Source organism: Dermochelys coriacea, chromosome 10, assembly GCF_009764565.3.
Source record: "Dermochelys coriacea isolate rDerCor1 chromosome 10, rDerCor1.pri.v4, whole genome shotgun sequence".
Classification (NCBI taxonomy): Eukaryota; Metazoa; Chordata; order Testudines; family Dermochelyidae; genus Dermochelys; species Dermochelys coriacea.
Window position 1 is genome coordinate 15,700,128 of NC_050077.1, and position 21,242 is coordinate 15,721,369.

Below are 21,242 nucleotides of genomic sequence, written 5' to 3' on the forward strand. Positions count from 1 at the left end.
AATGTCCCCCTGGCATCAGTGGGTGGTCCCGCACTAGACTCAATGACACCTGTGAGCATAGTGGAGTCAACAGTACTGCTATCGGAACAGGACTGGAGCAGAGGCCTGACAGAGGTCACACTCCACTGCACTCCCCTTGTTTGTCCTTTCTCAGTATCTGGGTGTCCTCGCTTGGAGCATCATTTCTTATGCTTCCTTCTCGGTACTGGAGAGGGGGAACAGTGTCGAGAAACACGTGGTGTTAGGGGAAGGGGGGAGGCAGATGCAGTGTTTGGCAGAAATACGAGCCTCACCCAGGTACTAGAGGCAGTGGTGATGTTCATTGCTCACCAAAACGGAGCGAGGGAACAAAACACCATTTTGAACCCCAGAATCCTGGGCATAATCCCAGACTTCTCGGGGATTGGGGAAGTCCCAGGGAAGAAAATGGGGAAAAACACTAACTATACTATGTAGACTATATTATAAAAACTACTGCAATTGTTAAAACTATATACAATATCTTACAGGATGACACAGTAAGAAAGGAGCTTACACCAAAGATTCCATCTCAGACCATGCAGCAGTAAGAAGGAAGTGGAGAGGCATCAGCTCACACCACTTTTTATGCCCTCAGTTTGGAGCAAGAGAACAGCTACGGCACATGTGCAAGCCAACAGACACTGCTTGCAAAAAATTCTGGACTCGGGCGCATGTGCACATGCATATCCCACATGTGGAATACAAACAGGGACCATCGTTCGAAGAAAGCAGAATTACTGGCACCTTTGGCAAGGAGGACAGTTTACAAACTGAGTACTTGTGGCACCTTAGACTAACATTTATTTAAGCATAAGCTTTCGTGAGCTACAGCTCACTTCATTAGAGCTGTAGCTCACGAAAGCTTATGCTCAAATAAATCCTTTTCTTTTTGCAAATACAGACTAACACGGCTGCTACTCTGAAACCAGTTTACAAACTGTACAGCAAGATAGTGAGCACTGAAGTTTGCTTGATTTTTCAAACTTCTTTACTAATAATTTTTTTTCCCACCACCAAGTTAAACTGCAAGTGACCCAAACGCAACAATAAAAAGCTATTTGTATAACCTAGTAACTGAGTGGATTTAAGATTTGTTTAATGTTTAAAAACAGGTAATATGGTGCTTAAAATAAGTTTGTTAAAAAAATAAAGTATGTAAACCATTGCCCACTCTTGTGATTTTTATCACAAGTTTCACTATATTTGGTTTTTCTCCAAAGCTCAAGTTCCCGGAGGCAAGTGACTACATGAAAATCTCAGCATCAATTTAAAAAAAAATCTCTAGCCCTCATGCCCACAGAGAAAAGCCTAAGAATGCAAACCAAGTGTACTCTTAAAGGCTCAAAAATTGGAAGGCAATAAAAACAAACTGCACTATTTAAAAAAAAATCTCATGATTTGGGGGGATATGTCTGACTCAATTTTTGATAATTTAGTGTTGACAATATTGAATGTGTATTTTTCATTTCTTAAACTACCAACATTTACTTTATATTAACAGACTGAAAAGGGAGGACAGAGGTGAGTATTATATAAAAAAGCATAACATTGAACAAGACAGCTTTCCCTGGCTTACGTATATATCAGTAGCGTGGACTATCTTCAAGTTACCCAAGATATGAGAGGCTACTTACTGGTAAGGTTCTCCATTTCTCAAAAACTGTTCTTGTTCTTTGGGACCTGCATTTGCCTTTAATTCCTTCACTATTACTCTTGCTACACTAGTACCTGAGTAGATCTCCCCAAGCAGGACCTGAAAAACAAACAATTTCTACATTACATAGTTTCAGTCACATTTAAAGTAGTAGTATCTGGTTTCCTGTTTTACCTCAATTACACCACAGAGATATTAATCCTCTGCATTTTAAAAAAATTATGTAAATTTTTTAAAAATAAAAACTGAAATTAAAGTGCTTCTAAAAAAAGCTGCTAAAATTAAAACAGCGATTTACATACTCAGTCTACTGAAGTGGAATTTCTGACTATTTTAAGTAATGTTTTGTCAAGCAACACTGCATCTGAATTAGAGAGACAGCAATGAGATAGAAAACAAAGTGCATACAAACAGCAATACAAATTAAGTTCTAAAGACAATCTTCTTGTCATGTTCTTATTTTGAATAAATATAATTTTAATTGGTAATATAGGTCTCTACTTGGGAATAAACTGTCAACTGCAGAACTACAATATTAAAGGAGGACTTTTTACCTTTCCAAACCAGCCATTTCCAATTTCTTGAATATAGTTTAGACTCTGACGTACAACTTGAGACTTTGATCCTTCTGTTATAGAAAACAAAAAATAGACACACATCAAGCCACTCAAAATGCCCAAAATTACCTATGCTATTGTTGAAGAAATAATGCATGATCTTAAAATGCTAAAAAAAAATTAGTTCTTAAACTACTAATTACAATACACTACAATACAATGCACATATTAAGCTAAGCAGTAGAAAACATAGTTAAACATATACAATGACAAAGTATTAAAACAAGGCTAACCTAAGAACAGATGAACGAAAGCCAAGGCTGACACTTCTCAACTTGTTTAGGCTTTTAAACAGATTCAACTAGAAACTGATCCAAGACCAACAAAATAACTTTGCACAGTAATGCAAGTTAAGAATGGCGTGTAAACTTTAGCTTTCAACACATCCCGATATACTGCAAACCAACAAAAGCAAGAAAGTCAAAACAGCTGAGTTTGCATTTGGTTCTGTAAATATATCTGCAATAGACATCATCGAATCTATTAAATCACTGTTTACAGGAATCCTACATAAATGGCAGAACACAAGCCCACAGCAAATCATAGAATACTCACTACTTTTACAAGCCCTGATTAGCCACCTTACCAGCAGAGCTCCAGTTCTTTACACACCGCCCCAGCTGCTCTAATTGCAGCTTCTACCTATGTGACGGAAAATTTTTTTTTTAAAATAATGTACTTTACATGAAAAGCCCCCTTGGCCAACTGCTGGGAAATCTGAAACCCTCAGCCCTTATCTACACTGGCAAAAATATACCCATAATTCACTGCCAGTGCAGCTCCACTGGTAGTAACAAGAAGTTGCAGGGTAGACAAGGCTCAGATGTGTTTAACCATTCTGTCATCTAAATGACAAGGAACACAGTGATAAAGAGACCTAATCCCTGTTGACAGTACAGTAACTCCTCACTTAAAGTCATCCCGGTTAACGCAGTTTCATTATTAGGTTGCTGACCTATTAGAGAACATTCCGTTATAAGGTTGTTTGGCTCGTCCCGCTCCACCCACCCACCCGTCACTCCTGCCAGAGAGCAGGGTCAGGGTGCAGGGGCTTGCCCCATTCCGCCCACCCGGCATTCCAGCTGGGGAGTGGTGTCAGGGAGTGAGAGCTTGCCCCGTTCCGCCCATTTGGCATTCCAGCTGGCGAGCAGGGTCGAGGCGCTGAGGCTTATCCCACTCCCCCTGCCCAGCATTTAAGCCAGGGAGCGGGCAAGCCCCCAACCCTGTTCCCCAGCAAAAGCGCTGGACAGGCGGAGTGGGGGCAAGCCCCTGCGCCCCAACCCCATTATGCCCTGCCTCAACAAAGCCCCACAATCATCATTGGTGAGTACAGTATTAAATAATTTGTTTAAAATTATTTAAAACTTATACTGTATATGTATATAATGTCTTTTGTCTGACTGAAAAAATTTCCCTGGAACTTAACTTCCCCATTTACATTAATTCTTATGGGGAAATTGGATTCGCTTAACGTCGTTTCACTTAAAGTAGCATTTTTCAGGAACATAACTACAACGTTAAGCGAGGAGTTACTGTACAGTACAGCTTTTGTCACTGCTACTATGAGTTGCTCTAGTGGTAGCTCCCATTTTTGCCACTGTAGGCCAGGTCTACATTAGGAGTATTTTACCAGTATAGCTTATTCCAGGCCCTCCTTCCCCCCCCCAAAGCAAAACACCCTATATCTGAAAATGAACAGTTTTGCCAGTATACCTGTCTAAACCATGGGCTTTTTCAGCACAACTGTGTCAGTCAGGGACCATAACGTCATCACAATCCTAATCAATACAGCTATGACAGTAACAGTTTGTAGTGTAGGCCTAGCAAATGAAACAATCTTTGGGAGAGGCAGCAATCTGCTGGGGTGACAAGACAATCTCCTCTTTTGGACAAGAGGTGGGGGGGGAGAGCATTAAATCAAGTGCTGAGATTTTGTGATCATAGTCAGTTTTGCTTAAAAGTCAGTTTTGCAGAGCTTAAGGAAGCAGCTGATTAATCCTAATCAGTTTTCCTTTACAGCTCTCAACTTTGTTTTTAAAAATAAGTAGGAAAAAAAACAAAAACCCAGGTACAAAGAGACAAACAGCACAAAAAGAGGGAAAAATGCAAATATCAGCAAATAGAAGAAAGAGGGCAAGAAAGGGAAAACAGGTCTCTTTCAGAAAGTCTGCTGCTTTTTAGATCTTTCATCTCACAGGTTTAAGATTTTTGGTTTGTTGGGGTTTTTTTGGTGGGTTTTTTTGGGGGGGTGGGGGGGAGAATTGAGTGTCTGCAGTAAGTTGTCCCACACAGGGTTTAAAAGTTCCCTCACTGAGACCTAAGCATTTTCAATCATCTGAGTGCCATCAGCTTCTGCTAAAGCTAGGCTTTCCCCCCCCCCCCCAAAAAAAGTTTCAAGGCCTTAAGGTTGCAAAGACCGTATTAGGAAGGCTAACTGGTATAATGCTGTCCTCTTCTACAGGCAGATCCAGAGCATCTATTGCTGCTCATATTTTTCTGCAACCTGCAGAAGAATGAACATTAACTAGCCTTGTCAGGTTTCACTGCTGATATTCAGAATCTCATGACAACAGTAAAACTGATAGTTTTTCCCAACACCAGCAGAATGAAAATAACTAAGAGCAACAGCAAAGGAAAGCAGTAGATCTGTTTACCAGAAAGGTGTATAGATATAGATTTTTTTTTTTTAAATGGAGCCTGGGAGATGTGTTGAGTAGCAGAGACTCCTCTCATTGTAACCAGAAGGCTGAGGACAGCAGAAAAACAGTATTCCTTCACCCTTGTAAAAGGAAACTAGGAGAAGGCACAGGAAATTGAATGGTGCCTTTATGTATAAAAACCTACTACCTGGAGAAAGATAAAGATTGGGCTCACAAGTAGGGTCCAAAGAGAGAACCCTAATAGGAATCCCAGCGCCTTCCGATTTTCACAGTATGTTAAGGAGTGGGACTGACGTTATACCTGCTATTGTCTCTAGACATAAGACCCTCCCAAATCTCACCTTTCATATTAGGCTGTGTCTAGTAAATTTAGTCTTTTGGCTATTAAGGCTTAGAAATTTCTGCCAGACATCTGCCTGTAGGGCATGAGACTGTGTAAATGACTGATAAAATAAAGATAAACAGGAACATATGATACACACAAGTTTTGTGAGAAAATAAGAGAAAATATAAGGGAACCGACAAACACCAAAACTTTGAGAAAGAGAAGGGTGGTGAGAATGGCAGGAATATGTTTAAAACAACTCAGAAAGAAATACACCATGGTCTAATATAAAAAAAAGAAAAAGTGGCATGAAGTCAGGAGGGAAAAGAGGAAAAGCAAATGCAATAGTGACAGTAAGTAAGCCTAATTGAACACTATCTGACAAAGATATTTATTGAATTGCACCAAACAGGATTAATTTTTTTCTACTTTTTGGCCAGACTTGGTAGTAATATTTTTAAAAGCATAAACAGGAAGATTTTTTTATACATAGTATACAAATGTTTTTTCCTTTTAAGTTGAAGGTGGTGTAAACTTGTGGGGATGGCAGTAGGCTTAGTGCTCAAGCTAGCAGTAATTGAGTACATTTTTCAAGCATGGGTTTACATACACAGATGAGGGAGGCTGACTGCCAGAAATCTTATAATTGGACCCTGAGCAATGGAGAACAGACACCATTGATCTCTGGTTTGGAGGGGTCTTTAAGCCTTCTTCAGCCTGTGAATTCCAGACATGACCGACTAGGACAGTTCCTGTGGAGCTGTTATATTCCATTGTATCAAGGCCTGGAGTTCACTGATTTGTTGAACCACAATAAAAGTATATCATTTCATAGCACATCATGCAAATGTACCTACAGTACTTACAGATTTAACACATGGGCTCAAATACCTTTAAATTACACTGATTATTGCTCATACATAGTGGACATGACAATTCCTAGACATTTCTAAGCCATTCCTACCCCAGACAAAATGCTCCAAAGGTATTAGTCTACTTTACAGTCTGGATCAATGGCCTTCAAAAAGTTGTGTAAAAAATAGATAGCTTCTGATGAGAGTAAAAAGACACCTGAAATCACTGTGATTTATAATTCTCACTTAACTTCAAAGCTTCCAAGCATTTTAAAGGTGCAATCCAGTTCATATATTTGCCTAGAGAAAATTCTTGTGGCAAAGTTAGACAGTCTCATGGAATCATTGGTAATCAGGAAAGACCACATTAATAGGTAGCAGATGTATAGAAAATTCAGCATGCACACTGCTGAAATATAAGATACTGTATTTCTTAAGCAAAAATTTTAGAAGTCATTTAGTTAATGGTTTTCTTTTTAAAACTCTGGATAGTTACTGAAGTCTCCTTTGGGTCTCGTCTCTGAACACTTGCAGTTGGCTAAGAATGCATTGCCAGAGAGATTTCTTTGTATTAAATGAGAAGCGTTAAGTGCATCTGAAAATAATAATTCCATATTTTATATTAAATAGTAATTTGTGTGTAATATTTGAGATGCTGCAATTAAATTAAAGGTAACTATAGTTTCCTATATGGGGACTGTGCCTTTTTTTTTTTTTTTAAAGTATACATGAAACCTTTTTAATCACAGGAAAAATTAATCTGATTCCATTTTTTCAGCATCATACTCACAAATTTGAAGCAAAGCATGTTCTCAGTAAAAATAAGCCAATGGTGTGACAAACAGGGTTACAGGTGCATGTTTCAGATCCCCCCAAAATCTGCTAAAATGAAGCTCAATCTTGCTCCCACTTAAGTCAGTGGCTAAAATTCTACGAGTTTCATTGAGAACAGTCCATGAACCAGGACTATTAAGAGGCAAAAATTATACTCATTTTTGAAAATTTAGAGTCTGAAAACTGTTTTATAGCTGATTTCTGAAGACAGGGAATCTGAATACATTTTATTTTGTATCTAACAGAAAAACAAATTTTTTCTGGATTTCATAAAGTTCTTATGCTGCAATAAAAATGATTAGGCAAATGTTTATTTGTAAGACTCAGTCAGTAAACTCTTTAGTAAATAAACAATAGATTTGTGTAATATATACACAATATAAACAAGATGCACATATGAATACTATATTTCAGATACTAGAATACTAAATGACCATCACTTTGTCATCTTCAGTTTCATAGCAAGAAAAGGTTCACATCACCTGCAGCTGGCTGAAACTGGGATGGAGCTGGTAAAGCAATGGTCGGAACTGAAAGAGTAAACACTTCTGCTGGAGACTGAACAGATGGGGTATCTTCTGCTGGTGGTGTAAAATCTATTTCATCATCAAAATTATCTTCAAATTCCTGCAAGGGCAAAGATGTTAGGAAACCACGATACAAGGAATCTTACTGCCTTCAAACTGGAAGACTAATATATTCTTTCACAGTGTATCAGATTTGAACATGAAAACTTGACTACATCAGAATTAGCAGCTCTGGAGTAACAAACGGCCCCATCCAGAGACAACTGTAATGTGTGTTATAATAATATATTTACGTAGGTTTTTTTTGTTTGTTTTAAATCATTTTGATCTAATTTCTTTTCAAGTTCTCTAGTAGTTGAACAAATTTATTCTTTTCAACAAACCACTTCCATTTTAAAAAAGGACTTCATTTGAAGACAAGATTCCCAGAAGTCCTGCATTTCCAAAAACAATCAGTAGCAATAACTTTATTCTTTTTTCATTTAATCACAGGGTTATGAGGTAGAAGCACTGCTAGTCTGATATGCTAAAAATTAGAGAGATTTCAAAAGATGTTGCCTCAGATGATGTAAATAACTTGATCAAACATCTACATTATCTCAAAGCAGCTGAGCCTAAGCTTTACTTCCAATGATTCAAAGTAATTCCAAATTCACAGAGGTCACAAAGATAGCTGTATCTGAATACTAATCAGAATTTTTCCACTAGGTAGAGTTTAGCTATTGTTAGGTTGTACCTTCTAATGATTTAACAGAAGTTCTGTAATCCTGTCAATACGTAAAAATGGCAATTAGACAAACAAAACAAGGACAATATAGGAAAAACTGATCTTTATCATGTAGTCTTGCAAAGCATTAAACAACTAGTAAAATTATTAGCAAATATATACATTTAAGATAACTTTTTACTGTAGTAAATTACAAGTAACTTGCTGTAGCATGCACTCTGGGCCAAGTTCTGCACTTATTTGTGTTCCGTGGTATTGCATAGCATCTAAGCAAGTGCAGAATTTGGCCATTTCAGGAGAGGAAAAATGTTTAAATCACATCCACTGTAGAGTGATATTCTGAATCATTTGTACATTAGTTATATCATTATCCATCCCAGATTACTTTTGTATCACTTTTAATGTCAATGCTTACCTTGAAGTCTATCTCTGGATCTTTACAGCAGGACACACAGTTCACAAGCAGTATTACCAGGACTACTAAACTACATGCAGCCAAAGCCACAAAAGAGGAAGAAACTTCAGCTGCAGCTGTTTCCCCTAGAAATAAATAAATTTGTTTAAAACTGCATATGTATTTAAGTCTTAAAGTTAAACACTCTTTAAAACCTACACTGCCAAACACTATTTACTTTGCAAGATATAAATGAATTTTAGGGTATCTGTCTATGCTGCAATTAAACACCTATGGCTGACCCATCAGCTGATTTGGGCTTGTGGGGGCTGTAAAACTAGTATAGACATTTGGGCCCGGGCTGGAGCGCAAGCTCCAGGACTCTCCCTTCTTGTGGGATTTTGGAGGTTCGTCTCTAGCCCAAAAACCTATATTGCAATTTTAAACCCCTATTGCCCGGGTCAGCTCAGGTATTCAATTGCAGTGTAGACATACCCTCAGTGCTTCCGATAATTCCTGTTCACATCCACAGAATTAAGCATGGCTTGTGGAGAAATATGACATATTGGCAAATACCTAGAAGTTTTTTCACCTTCCTTTGGAGCATTGTAATAATAGATTAGGATCAACTGCTTTTTACAAGGGACATTATGAAAAATGTCCAAAAATACTGCATATAGATAAACTGGGTTATCACGTACATAGTCACAGATTTGCATGACATTTTACCAAAACAAATTAAGTCCTTGCCAGAATAGCTGCATTAAGATGACAACACAGGGAGGAACAAGGAGTGAGAACCAGGGCAAAGACAGACATGTTCATATAGTTAATTGGGAGGATGCCAAGACATACATCTTCAGAATGAGAATTTATTTTTAAAAGAAATATGAAGCTATATATACACACATATGTAACAAACTAGTTTGCAATACTTTTTAATGAGTATTTAAAAGGGAAGCATGTTTGACTAGATGAGTCAGTTCCACGTATGAAAGAAGGAAAAGAGGCAGACATACAAAGAGATGGTTTGGATTGTGTGAAGGGGAAACTAGTGTGGCTAAGTAAAAACAAATAAATAAGTAATCAGGGAAGTAAGAAGATTTAAGTTGAGGGTTACTTTCAAGGCAAGAATGAGTTTGAATTTTATTTGGGAGGCCAGAAAGCCAGTGAAGGGATTTTCAGAGAGGGTGTCTGCTGTAACAGGACCCCAGTATTGAATTCAGGCCTGCTGGGTACCTAAACCACATTCCCAGCCTCTGTGCCATAGCAGTAATGCTGAGTAACACTGCCCCAACCAGCAGCGTTAGTGCTAAGGATCTACAGTTCCAAAGGAATTACACCCCAAACCATTGATTGGGTGGACAGGCAGCATTTCCATTGGATACCTGGACTTTATAAAGACCCCAACAGGAAGAGGAAGCTGTCTGAGCAACACGTTTTTACCCCTGGTTGCTGCCTAGACCACCTGGCCTTGTTGCCCTGCTGCCTCATCTGACCTCGCCTATCTATCCTGCCAACCCAGTCCTTCGCACTGGATCTCCCAGCTACAAACTCCCCTACAAGAACTCAGACCATAGCTCTGTACCGCTTCTAATAGCGGATGACCTCCTGAATACCAGACCACCCATGCACCACTTGAGCACAGCTCTGGACTGCCCCTAACCCACTTCAGGCACTGGGCATTAGTTTGCTCACACTGCTCAGTCTCCTCCTAAGCTCGTCCTACTCCAGAATGGTATGGATCCAATAAGTATGGCATCAAAGGAGCCCAAGGGGATGCTGAGCCCCCAGGAGCAAATCACCCACCAAGACCCCCTCAAGGCCTTTGGCCAATATTACAACGGACTTCGTCATCAAGCTAACAGAACCTGAGAGACACCAAACCACATTGATAGTAATGGACCAACTGACAAAAGCAGTGCCTTTCGTTACTGGGGCACTTCTTCCCACAGCCGAGGATATTGCTAGTCTCATCATGCATGTTCTCCCTCTACGGCAGGGGTGGGAATCTACAGCCCGCGGGCTGGATCCAGAACATTGCTTAATTTCATCCAGCCTAAAGCAAGTATTTTTAAACATACAGACCTATGACAATAGCTGAAAGGAGGTAAGCTGCAGACAGCAGCTGTAACAGCAACACTGGGGCAAGGTGAAGCCTCCAGCCACTCTAGTGCGTTATGACCCTACAACAGCCAGTGCTGGAGCCCAGCAGCGCATACCTCGTCCTCGGCCCTCACGTGCTTCCAGTGCTCTAGCGGGGAGCAGCCAGTAATGTCCCCAAGCCACCTATGCGTGCCTACGGTGTTCGGGTTGCAAGGGTTGTAGTGTGAAAAACTGCTATCTGACTGAATTTGCAACCTCAGCCATCATACTAAAAAAAAAGCAGGTGAGTTGAATGTTTGTTTTTTTGAGAGAGAGAGAGAGAGAAATATATTAAGTTAAGTTGCTTTTTACTTCTGTGTGCCCTGCAATTGATTTTTTCTGTGGCTTAATGGCCCATGATAGAAAAAAGGTTCCCCACCCTTGCTCTACAGCCTTCCAAACCGGGGAACCTACTTCATATCTTGGGTTTGGCAGGAGGCATGCCACCTACTAGTGATGCATCTCTATTCACCAACTGCCTACCATCCACAAATAAACAATCAGAAAGACTGAACCAGGTATTGGACTATTACCACCAAAATTACTGAGCTTTACAGCTTCCATATGCACAATTCATATACAACAATGCAGACCACGCCTTGACCAAGATGAGCCCACATTTTGCCACTTATGGCTTCCACTTCTGTTCCCACCCCACACTACCCACAACATTCATAGTTCCTACTGCCTTACATCTGTGTCGTCATATTCATCAAACACAGGAAGAGCTGAAACAAAACAGAGGCAGCCAAGGCGCTATACAAACACCATGGTCACTATCACCAGCAGGAGGGCCCTACATTTTCAGTAGGGCTGAAGTATGTCTAACGGCCAAATAACTCAAAACGAATAGATTGCACATAAGTTGGATCATGAGCACCTAGGAGCCTACCAGATCCGCAGGCAAATCAACCCAGTAAGCTTTGAACATCAACTTCACCACTTCCTGAAGGTGCGCTCTGGACTGCCCCAACCTGCTTCAGCCACTGGGCATTACATGATGTTACAATCACACTCAATCATTTTGTAGTGAAGCTGAAGGTGATTCAAGTGTTAGGAAGCCCAAAGAAATGAAGTGGAAGATTTACGACTGAACAAGATTTTTACAGTGCAAACAGAGGAATGAGAGCATCTTAAACGTCAGGGACAAAACTGAAAGAATTTAGTGATCAAGTTTATGAGATGGAACAAGAGAAAGGAGCCAAATATAACAGCAAGCTTGCTGACATGTGGAAAGGGAGACTAAAAGATGTTGAAAATGATAAAATAAGGGAGAACTTCAGGAGAACGATTAATTCAGTTTTTGATACAGCTTGAGCTGGCATCCAGTAAATATCAGAAAGAAAAGGAGTACTTGTGGCACCTTAGAGACTAACAAATTTCACTCTATACGGCTAAATTCAGTGCCTTGCATAATCACAGGTTTCAGAGTAGCAGCCGTGTTAGTCTGTATTCTCAAAAAGAAAAGGAGTACTTGTGGCACCTTAGAGACTAACAAATTTTGAATTTAGCCGTATAGAGTAAATTTGTTAGTCTCTAAGGTGCCACAAGTACTCCTTTTCTTTTTGAGAATACAGACTAACACGGCTGCTACTCTGAAACCTGTGATTATGCAAGGCACTGAATTTAGCCGTATAGAGTGAAATTTGTTAGTCTCTAAGGTGCCACAAGTACTCCTTTTCTTTTTGAGAATACAGACTAACACGGCTGCTACTCTGAAACCAGTAAATATCAGAAGAGTCTTAAGAGCACATAGGACACCATAGACATGGCAGACTGCTGGGAGCCAATAGTGCTGTGAAACAGAGCAAGAGTGAAGAGGACAGAGCCAAAAGGGGAACAGAAGGGCAATATAAAAACCAGGCTAGTGGACATGTGCAATAGACAGAATTCAGGTCTGCAAAAGTTATTTCAATTTAGGTCAAATTTGCTTAGAAGTATTAAATTAGTTCTCAGTTGTCACAAATTATATCATGAATGAACAAGCCCAGGAAATATCTATAGCTGGAAGACGACAGTCATGTGGGAAAGCTGGTACAGAACACTGCTTTCTATTCCCAATGCTAGCCCTTATGAGAGACAAGGTGGATGATGTAATCTTTTATTGGACCAACTTCTGTTGGCAAAAACAGACAAGCTTTTGAGCTTACACAAAGCTCTTCTTCAAGTCTTGGAAAGGCACTCAGAGTGCCACAACTATATACAAGGTGGAACAAACCTATTAAGCAAAGGAGTTAACATAGGGGACGGCAACCTTTCGGAAGTGGTGTGCCGAGTCTTCATTTATTCACTCTAATTTAAGGTTTTGCGTGCCAGTAATACATTTTAACGTTTTTAGAAGGTCTCTTTCTATAAAGTCTTTACTCTATAATTAAACTATTGTTGTATATAAAGCAAATAAGGTTTTTAAAATGTTTAAGACGCTTCATTTAAAATTAAATTAAAATGCAGAGCCCTGGACCGGTGGCCAGGACCCAGGCAGTGTGAGTGCCACTGAAAATCGGCACACGTGCCATAGGTTGCCTACCCCTGAGTTAATACATGTTGCAAGAGACCATTAAAGGTGAAGTGGGCAGTTAATACCTCACAGTCATAAGACAAAGGAGCATTAGTGAGTTACATATTTTTCTACTGAGCCATAAATCCAATGTCTTTTTACTGAGTCCATGATTTTTAGTGTCCAGCAAAGTCATGCTTTTAAGCTTTTTAAAGCATTGTGCAGGTTTTCTTTCACGATATGGACCAACACAGCTATTAGACTGTAAACAAGAATGCTACCCCTTGCCATTTGTCTCACATTCATGAACTCAAGTTATTCAAAACCTGTAAAAAGGTTAAGGAAATACAAACATGAGCATGAGAGCTGGCATAATTGACCATAAATCCAAAGGATAAATCTGGGAGTTGTTACAATCCAAAATGTCAAGACATATAGTCTTTCAGGTTACAGATAAAAGGACTTTGCATGTGCACCAAAGTACATGTAATGAAAACCCTTATAAAATGTGAGGAAGGGTTGTTTTGGGGAGGAAAGGACGTAGAGCTGTCAATTAATTGCAGTTAACTCACGTGATTAACTCAAAAACATTAATCGCGAGTAATTGCAGTTTTAATCGCACTGTTAAACAATAACAGAATACCAACTGAAATTTATTAAACATTTGCAATGTTTCTTATACATTTTCAAATATATTGATTTCAAGTACAGCATAAAATATAAAGTGTACAGTTCTCACTATTATTTTTATTACAAATATTTGTACTGTAAAAAACAAAATATATAGTATTTTTTAATTCATCTCAAACAAGTACTGTAGTTCAATCTCTATCGTCAAAGTTATACACTTACAAATGTAGACTTTTTTTGGTTACGTAACAGCACTCAAAAACAAAATGTAAAACTTTAGAGCCTACAAGCCCACACATTCCTATTTCTTGTTCAGCCAATCACTAAGTCAAACAAGTTTGTTTACATTTACAGGAGATAATGCTGCCCACTTTTTTATTTACAATGTCGCCTGAAAGTGAGAACCTGCGTTCACATAGAGCTTTTGTAGCCAGTGTTACAAGGTATTTATGTGCCAGATATGCTAAACATTCATATGCCCCTCATGCTTCAGCCACCATTCCAGAGGACATGCTTCCATACTGATGATGCTCATTAAAAAAAAAAGTGTGTGTTAATTAAATTTTTTACTGAAATCCTTGGGGGAGAATTGTATGTCTCCTGCTCTGCGTTTTACCTGCATTCTGCCATACATTTCATGTTACAGCAGTTTTGGATGATAACCCAGCACGTGTTGTTCATTTCAAGAACACTTTCACTGCAGATCTGACAAAAGGGAAAGAAGGTACCAATATGAGATTTCTAAAGATAGCTAGAGCACTTGACCTAAGGTTTAAGGATTTGAAGTGCCTTCCAAAATCTGAGAGGGACGAGGTGTGGAACATGCTTTCAGAAGTCTTAAAAGAGCAACACTCCAATGCAGAAACAACCACAACTTGAACCACCAAAAAAAGAAAATCAACTTTCTGCTGGTGGTATTGGACTCAAATGATGAAAATGAACATGCAACGGTCTGCATTGCTTTGGATCATTATCAAGCAGAACCCGTTATCAGCATGAATGTCCTCTGGAATGGTGGTCAAAGCACAAAGGGATATGTGAATCTTTAGAGTATGTTGCACGTAAATATCTTGCAACGCTGGCTACAACAGTGCCATGCAAACGTCTGTTCTCACTTTCAGGTGACGTTGTAAACAAGTGGGCAGCATTATCTCCTGCAAATGTAAACGAACTTGTTTGTCTGAGTGATTGGCTGAACAAGAAATAGGACTGAAGGCACTCGTAGGCTCTAAAGTTGTACATTGTCTTATTTTTGATTGTCTTATTTTTTGTACATAATTCTACATTTGTAAATTCATCTTTCATGATCAAGAGATTGCACTACAGTACTTGTATTAGGTGCAAATATTCGTAATCAAAAATAAATATAAAGTGAGCAATGTATACTTTGTATTTTGTGTTGTAGTATTTTGTGTTGTAACTGAAATCAATATATTTGAAAATGTGGAAAACATCCACAAATACTTAAATGGTATTCTATTATTGTTTAACAGCACGATTAATTGCTATTAATTTTTTAAAGATCCCTTGACAGCCCTAATATGAAGACCACTAACATTGCTGTAAAAGATTAGAGTACAGTTTTAACTCAGAATTATGGACTATGTTAGTGTACAATTAAGAGTTATGGAGCACTACACACTTCTTCTACCTTAACCTTGTCATTCCTTACTTCATTTATGAAAAGTTAGCACCCAAGATTCTATTTATACTATAAACTCTTTAGGACAGGAACCCTCTTTTTGTTCTTTAAATACAAAGCAGAGCACAATAAGGTTTTTGGACCATGGCGGGGTACTACCACGATACAAACAAACAGTACTACTTGAGTGTCCAGACAAGTGCAGTGTGCGTGTGTGTATGTAGGGGCTGTCAACTAGGGAATCGGGAGGAGCAGTATTGTGGGATGGGGTAGAAGAAGTGCGTTTGAGTAGGAGCACAGTGTTGAGAAATGAAGAAAAGGGAGGCTGGGTGACAAGGATGGCAAGGCAAGCTGAGCAGAGTAGGAATTATGTTAGAGTAACATCACTACCAAGAGAGGTTCAGTTCCTTAACCTGAACGTGGCCTGTGGTGCTACTAAAGGGATGCATCTTGTACCATTCTTTTTCACCTTACATAGTTTTTAAAACTATTGGCTCCTTTGTGAACATTTAAAGGAATTCTCCATCCCAGGAAACCTAGTCAACCTGAATAAGTGAGCTCTATGCAGTAAATTTAGGCAGGCGTTTGGAGGTGGTATAATCTGCTTCCCAACCCAAACCCAACAGGGGAGCGTGTTAATGCCCGCTGCGTTCCTCCAAACAAAGGTGTTAAAGCCAGTGGATCCTCTCAGTTGCAGACTCACCAGTTTTGCCAGTGTTTTGCTGCAGAATGTCAGTACTCCAACGCACAAAGTGATTCAACATTTCCTTTTGTTGCCCCTCTGTAAACTTTCCCTTTCTGCTCCAACACATCAATACATAATGATTCCCTGACTTTTCTGACCTTGCATATGCAGCAAGGGAATACCTGATTTGGTCAGGAGAACATATTTTCAATTAGAAAATATTAATGTTTATTTGGAAGTCTTGAGTGACTGCTAAATTACCTTCCCATTCACTTTTAATACTAAGTAACCATTGTAATACACAAAAATAATGGAACGGGCTGGGGAGGGACAGCTGGAATACCTCAGACTAAGAACATTATATAATACCATTTAGATCAAAACTGACATCTATAAAACCACCCTAGCAGACTAGTAACCAAGCTTAGGAAAGCCTAAGAATTTGAGTTAATTTGTCTTTTTTTTTTTAAAGATACTACAGTCTTTTAAAAATATTGTACTATTTAAAGTACATAAAGCCTCTCTTGTTTCCATAAAATTTTACTAACATCAAAAGCTACACCTTGAAACAAAATGCACTCTGACACACTTTCATGACTAAGAACATCCACCCAACACGACATCTTGATATAGGGTCAGAACTTAAGGAAAAAGTAGTCAACTAATTGTCCCTAAAGATAACCTTAAATTACTGTGGACAATGTTCAAGTGATCTGAACAAAAACAGTGTAGGTCTACAATCAAAGGAATTATTTCTGACACAATTACTTTACTTATTGAAGGTCAACTATTTGTTACAGAGACAACATGTATAAACATTTGTTTCTACCTTTTCCATATTCTTTCCAGGGTTTAAGTGTTGAAGCTTTAACAGATTAATTGTAAAACAGATTTTTGTCTTGGTCTTCAGCATGAGAGTTAAACTGAAAAAGAACCCCTCACTTATTCTGTACACATTTTAAAATTAATTCAGTTGACATAATTAATCAAAATATGGCTTACAAAGGTCATATTGGTGTATTTTACGATGTTTAAACATTTTTACTTAAACAGAAGTATGAAATATTAACGCAGAAATTATAAAGTTCAGAAGTTGAGACTTCAACTGTAGTTGGTGCTTTGATTTATTCCCTCAAAATGGCTCTAAGCATGCTAATTTAATTAGATTACACGCACACCGCTATTGTAAATATTGACTATTTATTTGAACACAACAGACATCTTAGTACACCATAGGATTAGTCAACTATTGCTTTGGAGTCAGAATTATGTAGCCAGGCACGGAAAGAGCTCTGGTAGCAAAACAAATTATATGCATTCAAATAAAGTCTTCTACATAATGCCTATATATTTTTCATTTGTAATAATTTAGAAATATCAGCAATTTGTCGCATAATCTATTCCACATCTCTGACTCAAGTTTCCTCTATTAATAAGGCTGGGTATAGTATATGAAGTTATACACATACATACACGCACCCAAATTTTCTGAATTCTGAAAGCAACAGTACCTATAACACTGAAAATGTAAAATTTAGAGATGTTTAAAACAAGAAATTTTGAAAATGACTGATGAATCAGTATATTTGTTTGAAGGTTTAATTTGTACCTTAGACCTCTCTGCCCACAAATCCATTTCCTCTAGGATGGCTGAAAGCTACTTGACACTTAGAAGTAAATGCCTTTTAAATAAAAGGAAGTTGCACAAAACTTTCTCTTTCCCTCCTAGCTGTGTTTCAGGTAAAAGCACTGACTGAAAATTACACTTTGTGAGCTATATTTACAATCAGGGTGCTCTTCACTGCTCTGGCAACAAAAAGTAGTGTAACAGGCACTCTTCTTTGAATCACCAGAACATCACTATCAGATCCTCTATATTCAGTCAAAAACCAGTGATAGTTTTAAGTTTCTATATCTTGTGACTGGCCAGGAATCCCACCCTTTCTAGCGGTAATAAGTTTATTTATTTATTCCTACTATCTGCTCAAAAGACATCAAATATTACAATCATGACATTGTGATTTATGAAAAGCCTATTTTAAAAATATGTAGTTTATAAAAATTTTATAAATATTATAAAATATAATTATACATATTTTTCTGTGACTGAGGTCGACAACTACGACACCAGTTTTACAAGGAGAGAAAGTTAATGCTCAAACAAGGTTTTAAAAAATATACTCTGTACTTGTTTCTTTAGTTTCCTAATAGTAGAATTTCAAATTTTACAGAGACTTTTTTTTTTTAAAAAACTACTTTAAGAGGTTCCACTCTTAAAATATTCATCTGCTGAAAAGGACAAACCCAGGTCTCATTAACATGCTTACTACTGAAACACCACAAACCCAAGACAGTTAAGCAAATAGTCCATGCTTTATTTGCAAACATCACTCCCCGACAACGAATTCAACTTCCACAAGTCAAGAAAGCTGAGACACTTTGACCAGGCTATATTCTGTCAGGGTTTGCAGTCTAAACTCAATGTGACTTGTACCTAAATCATGTAGGTGCTTTTAAAAATCCCACGCTTTGGTACAATTTTGGCCTGTGTGTATAACAATAATTTTGTTAATGTACTAAAAATCTAAATAACTTTGCACTGTTAACACAAATGCAATATTGTTTTGAAGTGACAGGTTTGATGCCAGCCAAAAAGACATTTAGTGAAAATAAAATTTTAGCCCTTGTTGTTACAAACACTCATACACATGCTTAATTTTAAGCACATGAGAAATCCCATTGCCCTCAATGGGACTATTTGTTTGAGTAAAGTTACATACCTTCTCAGGTCCTTAATACCTTGGTTTTTTGCCTACTGCAATTCTATAAAATTCAGGTAAGATACCCTACTTGTAGTGGCATTTAAAACACAAAACAAAAGAGTGTTTATAATTTAGCAAGTCTTTTTTTTTTTTGTAATACGGGTGGGGTGTTCACCAGCGTCATGCGATATTAAATTCCATGAAAAGGAGTTCTCTTATGCAAAACTGCCTAGACAAAAGAAACCTAAAACCCTCATCTCTATCCTAACATGAGGATGAGAAATTCTAACTCTTTAAAGGGAAAAAATATCTGTCAACAGGAAAATTAACTGAGGAAAGTATATAAACAGGCCGCAAAACAATAACTCATTACATTTTAAAGAATATGAATCCTAGCTCAAACTAACATTTTAAATTTTGAAAACATTATTCTAGCTATACAGAATGAGGTACATAAACAGTATCTCAGTACTTTAATCAAGGAAAACAGCCTATTTGAAACATAGTAGTCCTCCAAAAGAGTTGTTAAATGTGGAAAGAGAATAAGAAAATTAGCTGATTTAAAACTGTACTACTCTTACTTTACTTTTCAGTTATTCACTAAACACACAAATTAAAGTCATTCACTCTTAGAGATCAGATACATTCTTTTCATGAAGTTTGGAATTTTTGCTCTTGCTAATTTTGAAAAATTATTTCTCAAGCAATCAAACTGGACTGTTAAAAAGCAGACTTTAATCTGTGTTAGACAAGTACTGTTAATATAATTAGAGAAAAGGTGAGGCTGTTACTCAACAACTCATTCGTAAAATCAGTTAGGCAGCACTCTGTCATCAGTAACCTTACGTAGAGCACTGAAAATAGTTTACTTCTTATTCTGTTGAATCTGAGATATAAGTAGTAAGATTACTGTGGTTTCGCAGGTGCTGCAATCAATTTGAGATAACCTTAATTGGAGAGCTGAAGAATTTATTTTGACCTTCTAATTTAAACCAAATCATAAAATGTAGGACCATTAGAAAAGACATGTGTTAAGTATACTGTCAGAAAAATCTGATTTGGGAATACTATATAATCTAGGTTGATTTTTACTGGAGATTGACTGCACCTAAAATGCTCCTTGTGAAGGAAGCAACACTAGACTAATTCAAGCAAATCTTTGAAAGGTTTTTCTTCAAAAGGTAAGCTGGCTGTACAGTCCAAAATGTGTTCCCTGTGAAATGTTACCATCTCCTTTCACAATATAGAAAAACTACTTGCAACATTACAAATTGGCTATCCCCACACATTTTGTTCTGTCAGTAAACGTGGGAGACAAGAAATGAGACACAAACCTAGACTGGAATTTCCTATTTGCTTCTGAAGACAGACATGTACTAAGTCAAGAACCACAGCAGTTCCATCTATGACACAAATAAAATAATAGCATGAAACAATCTCAGACTGCATCAGATATGGGGATTTGAAAATTCACACATTTATAATAGATTTTCCTTGGATTATCCCAAAATATTGTATATTTGTCTGATGAAAGTACATAATGAACACAGATGTCTATTGAACCATCAGTTTGCAGTTAATAATAAAAAAGTATACTCGGGATATAGTACCCTTTTAACAATGGAAACGGGATTAGTAGAAGTTATAGGTGGCTAGAAGTGCTAAAACCTGTATACCCACTTATAAAGTTTTCTAAACTACTAGTTTCCAAATCCTCATGACTTAATTCTTCATGTCTGAGAATCCAAACTTTCTGTCTACTCTTTTATTGTTGTGCTTACCACATTTTAGAATTGGATATAGGGAGTGAAGAAAGTCATGTTTATGAGCTTTGTTTACTACTGAATTAACATATTAAGTGCATTGTCATGCAATTTACATTAAAAGGGGCTCATTAAGGACTATGAATGCCAGTTTTAAAATATGCAAAGTAGCTTTCAGAAGAAAATCTTAACAGCACTGAAGTCTAAAAGCTTGAAAAAATGTTTATATACAAATCAGATTTTTTCAAAAGCCCTTTGGCAATATCTGTCTCCTCTTCACATAATCCAGAGTTGAGCAAACTATGGCCAGCGGGATCGTCCTACCCAGCCCCTGAGCCCCCAGCCGGGGAAACTAGCCCCCAGCCCCGGCCCTGCCCCCCACTGTCCGCTCTCAACAGCGGTCACGCCGCGTGGCTCATACCCGCCCACCTCCCAGGCTTTCGAATAAGCCTGTCCTGCCGCTCTGAGCAGCAAGGCAAGGGGGCGGGGAGAGGAGAGGGTTGGG

At 38.1% G+C, this 21,242-nt stretch overlaps 1 protein-coding gene across 2 annotated transcripts in view; it reads right to left on the minus strand.

The window, feature by feature from the left end:
• LMTK2 (lemur tyrosine kinase 2) overlaps nt 1–21,242 on the minus strand; it is an 81,878-nt gene that overhangs the window by 48,161 nt on the left and 12,475 nt on the right. For both annotated transcript variants that reach the window (XR_006274925.1, XM_038419400.2), the window contains exons 2-5: nt 8,635–8,759; nt 7,448–7,592; nt 2,230–2,303; nt 1,656–1,774 (exon numbers count right to left, since the gene is read on the minus strand). Coding sequence is in view for 1 of the 2 variants with exons in the window: in XM_038419400.2 (XP_038275328.1) it covers nt 1,656–1,774; nt 2,230–2,303; nt 7,448–7,592; nt 8,635–8,759 (463 nt within the window). In the remaining variant the exon portion in view is untranslated. The remainder of the gene's footprint in view (nt 1–1,655; nt 1,775–2,229; nt 2,304–7,447; nt 7,593–8,634; nt 8,760–21,242) is intronic.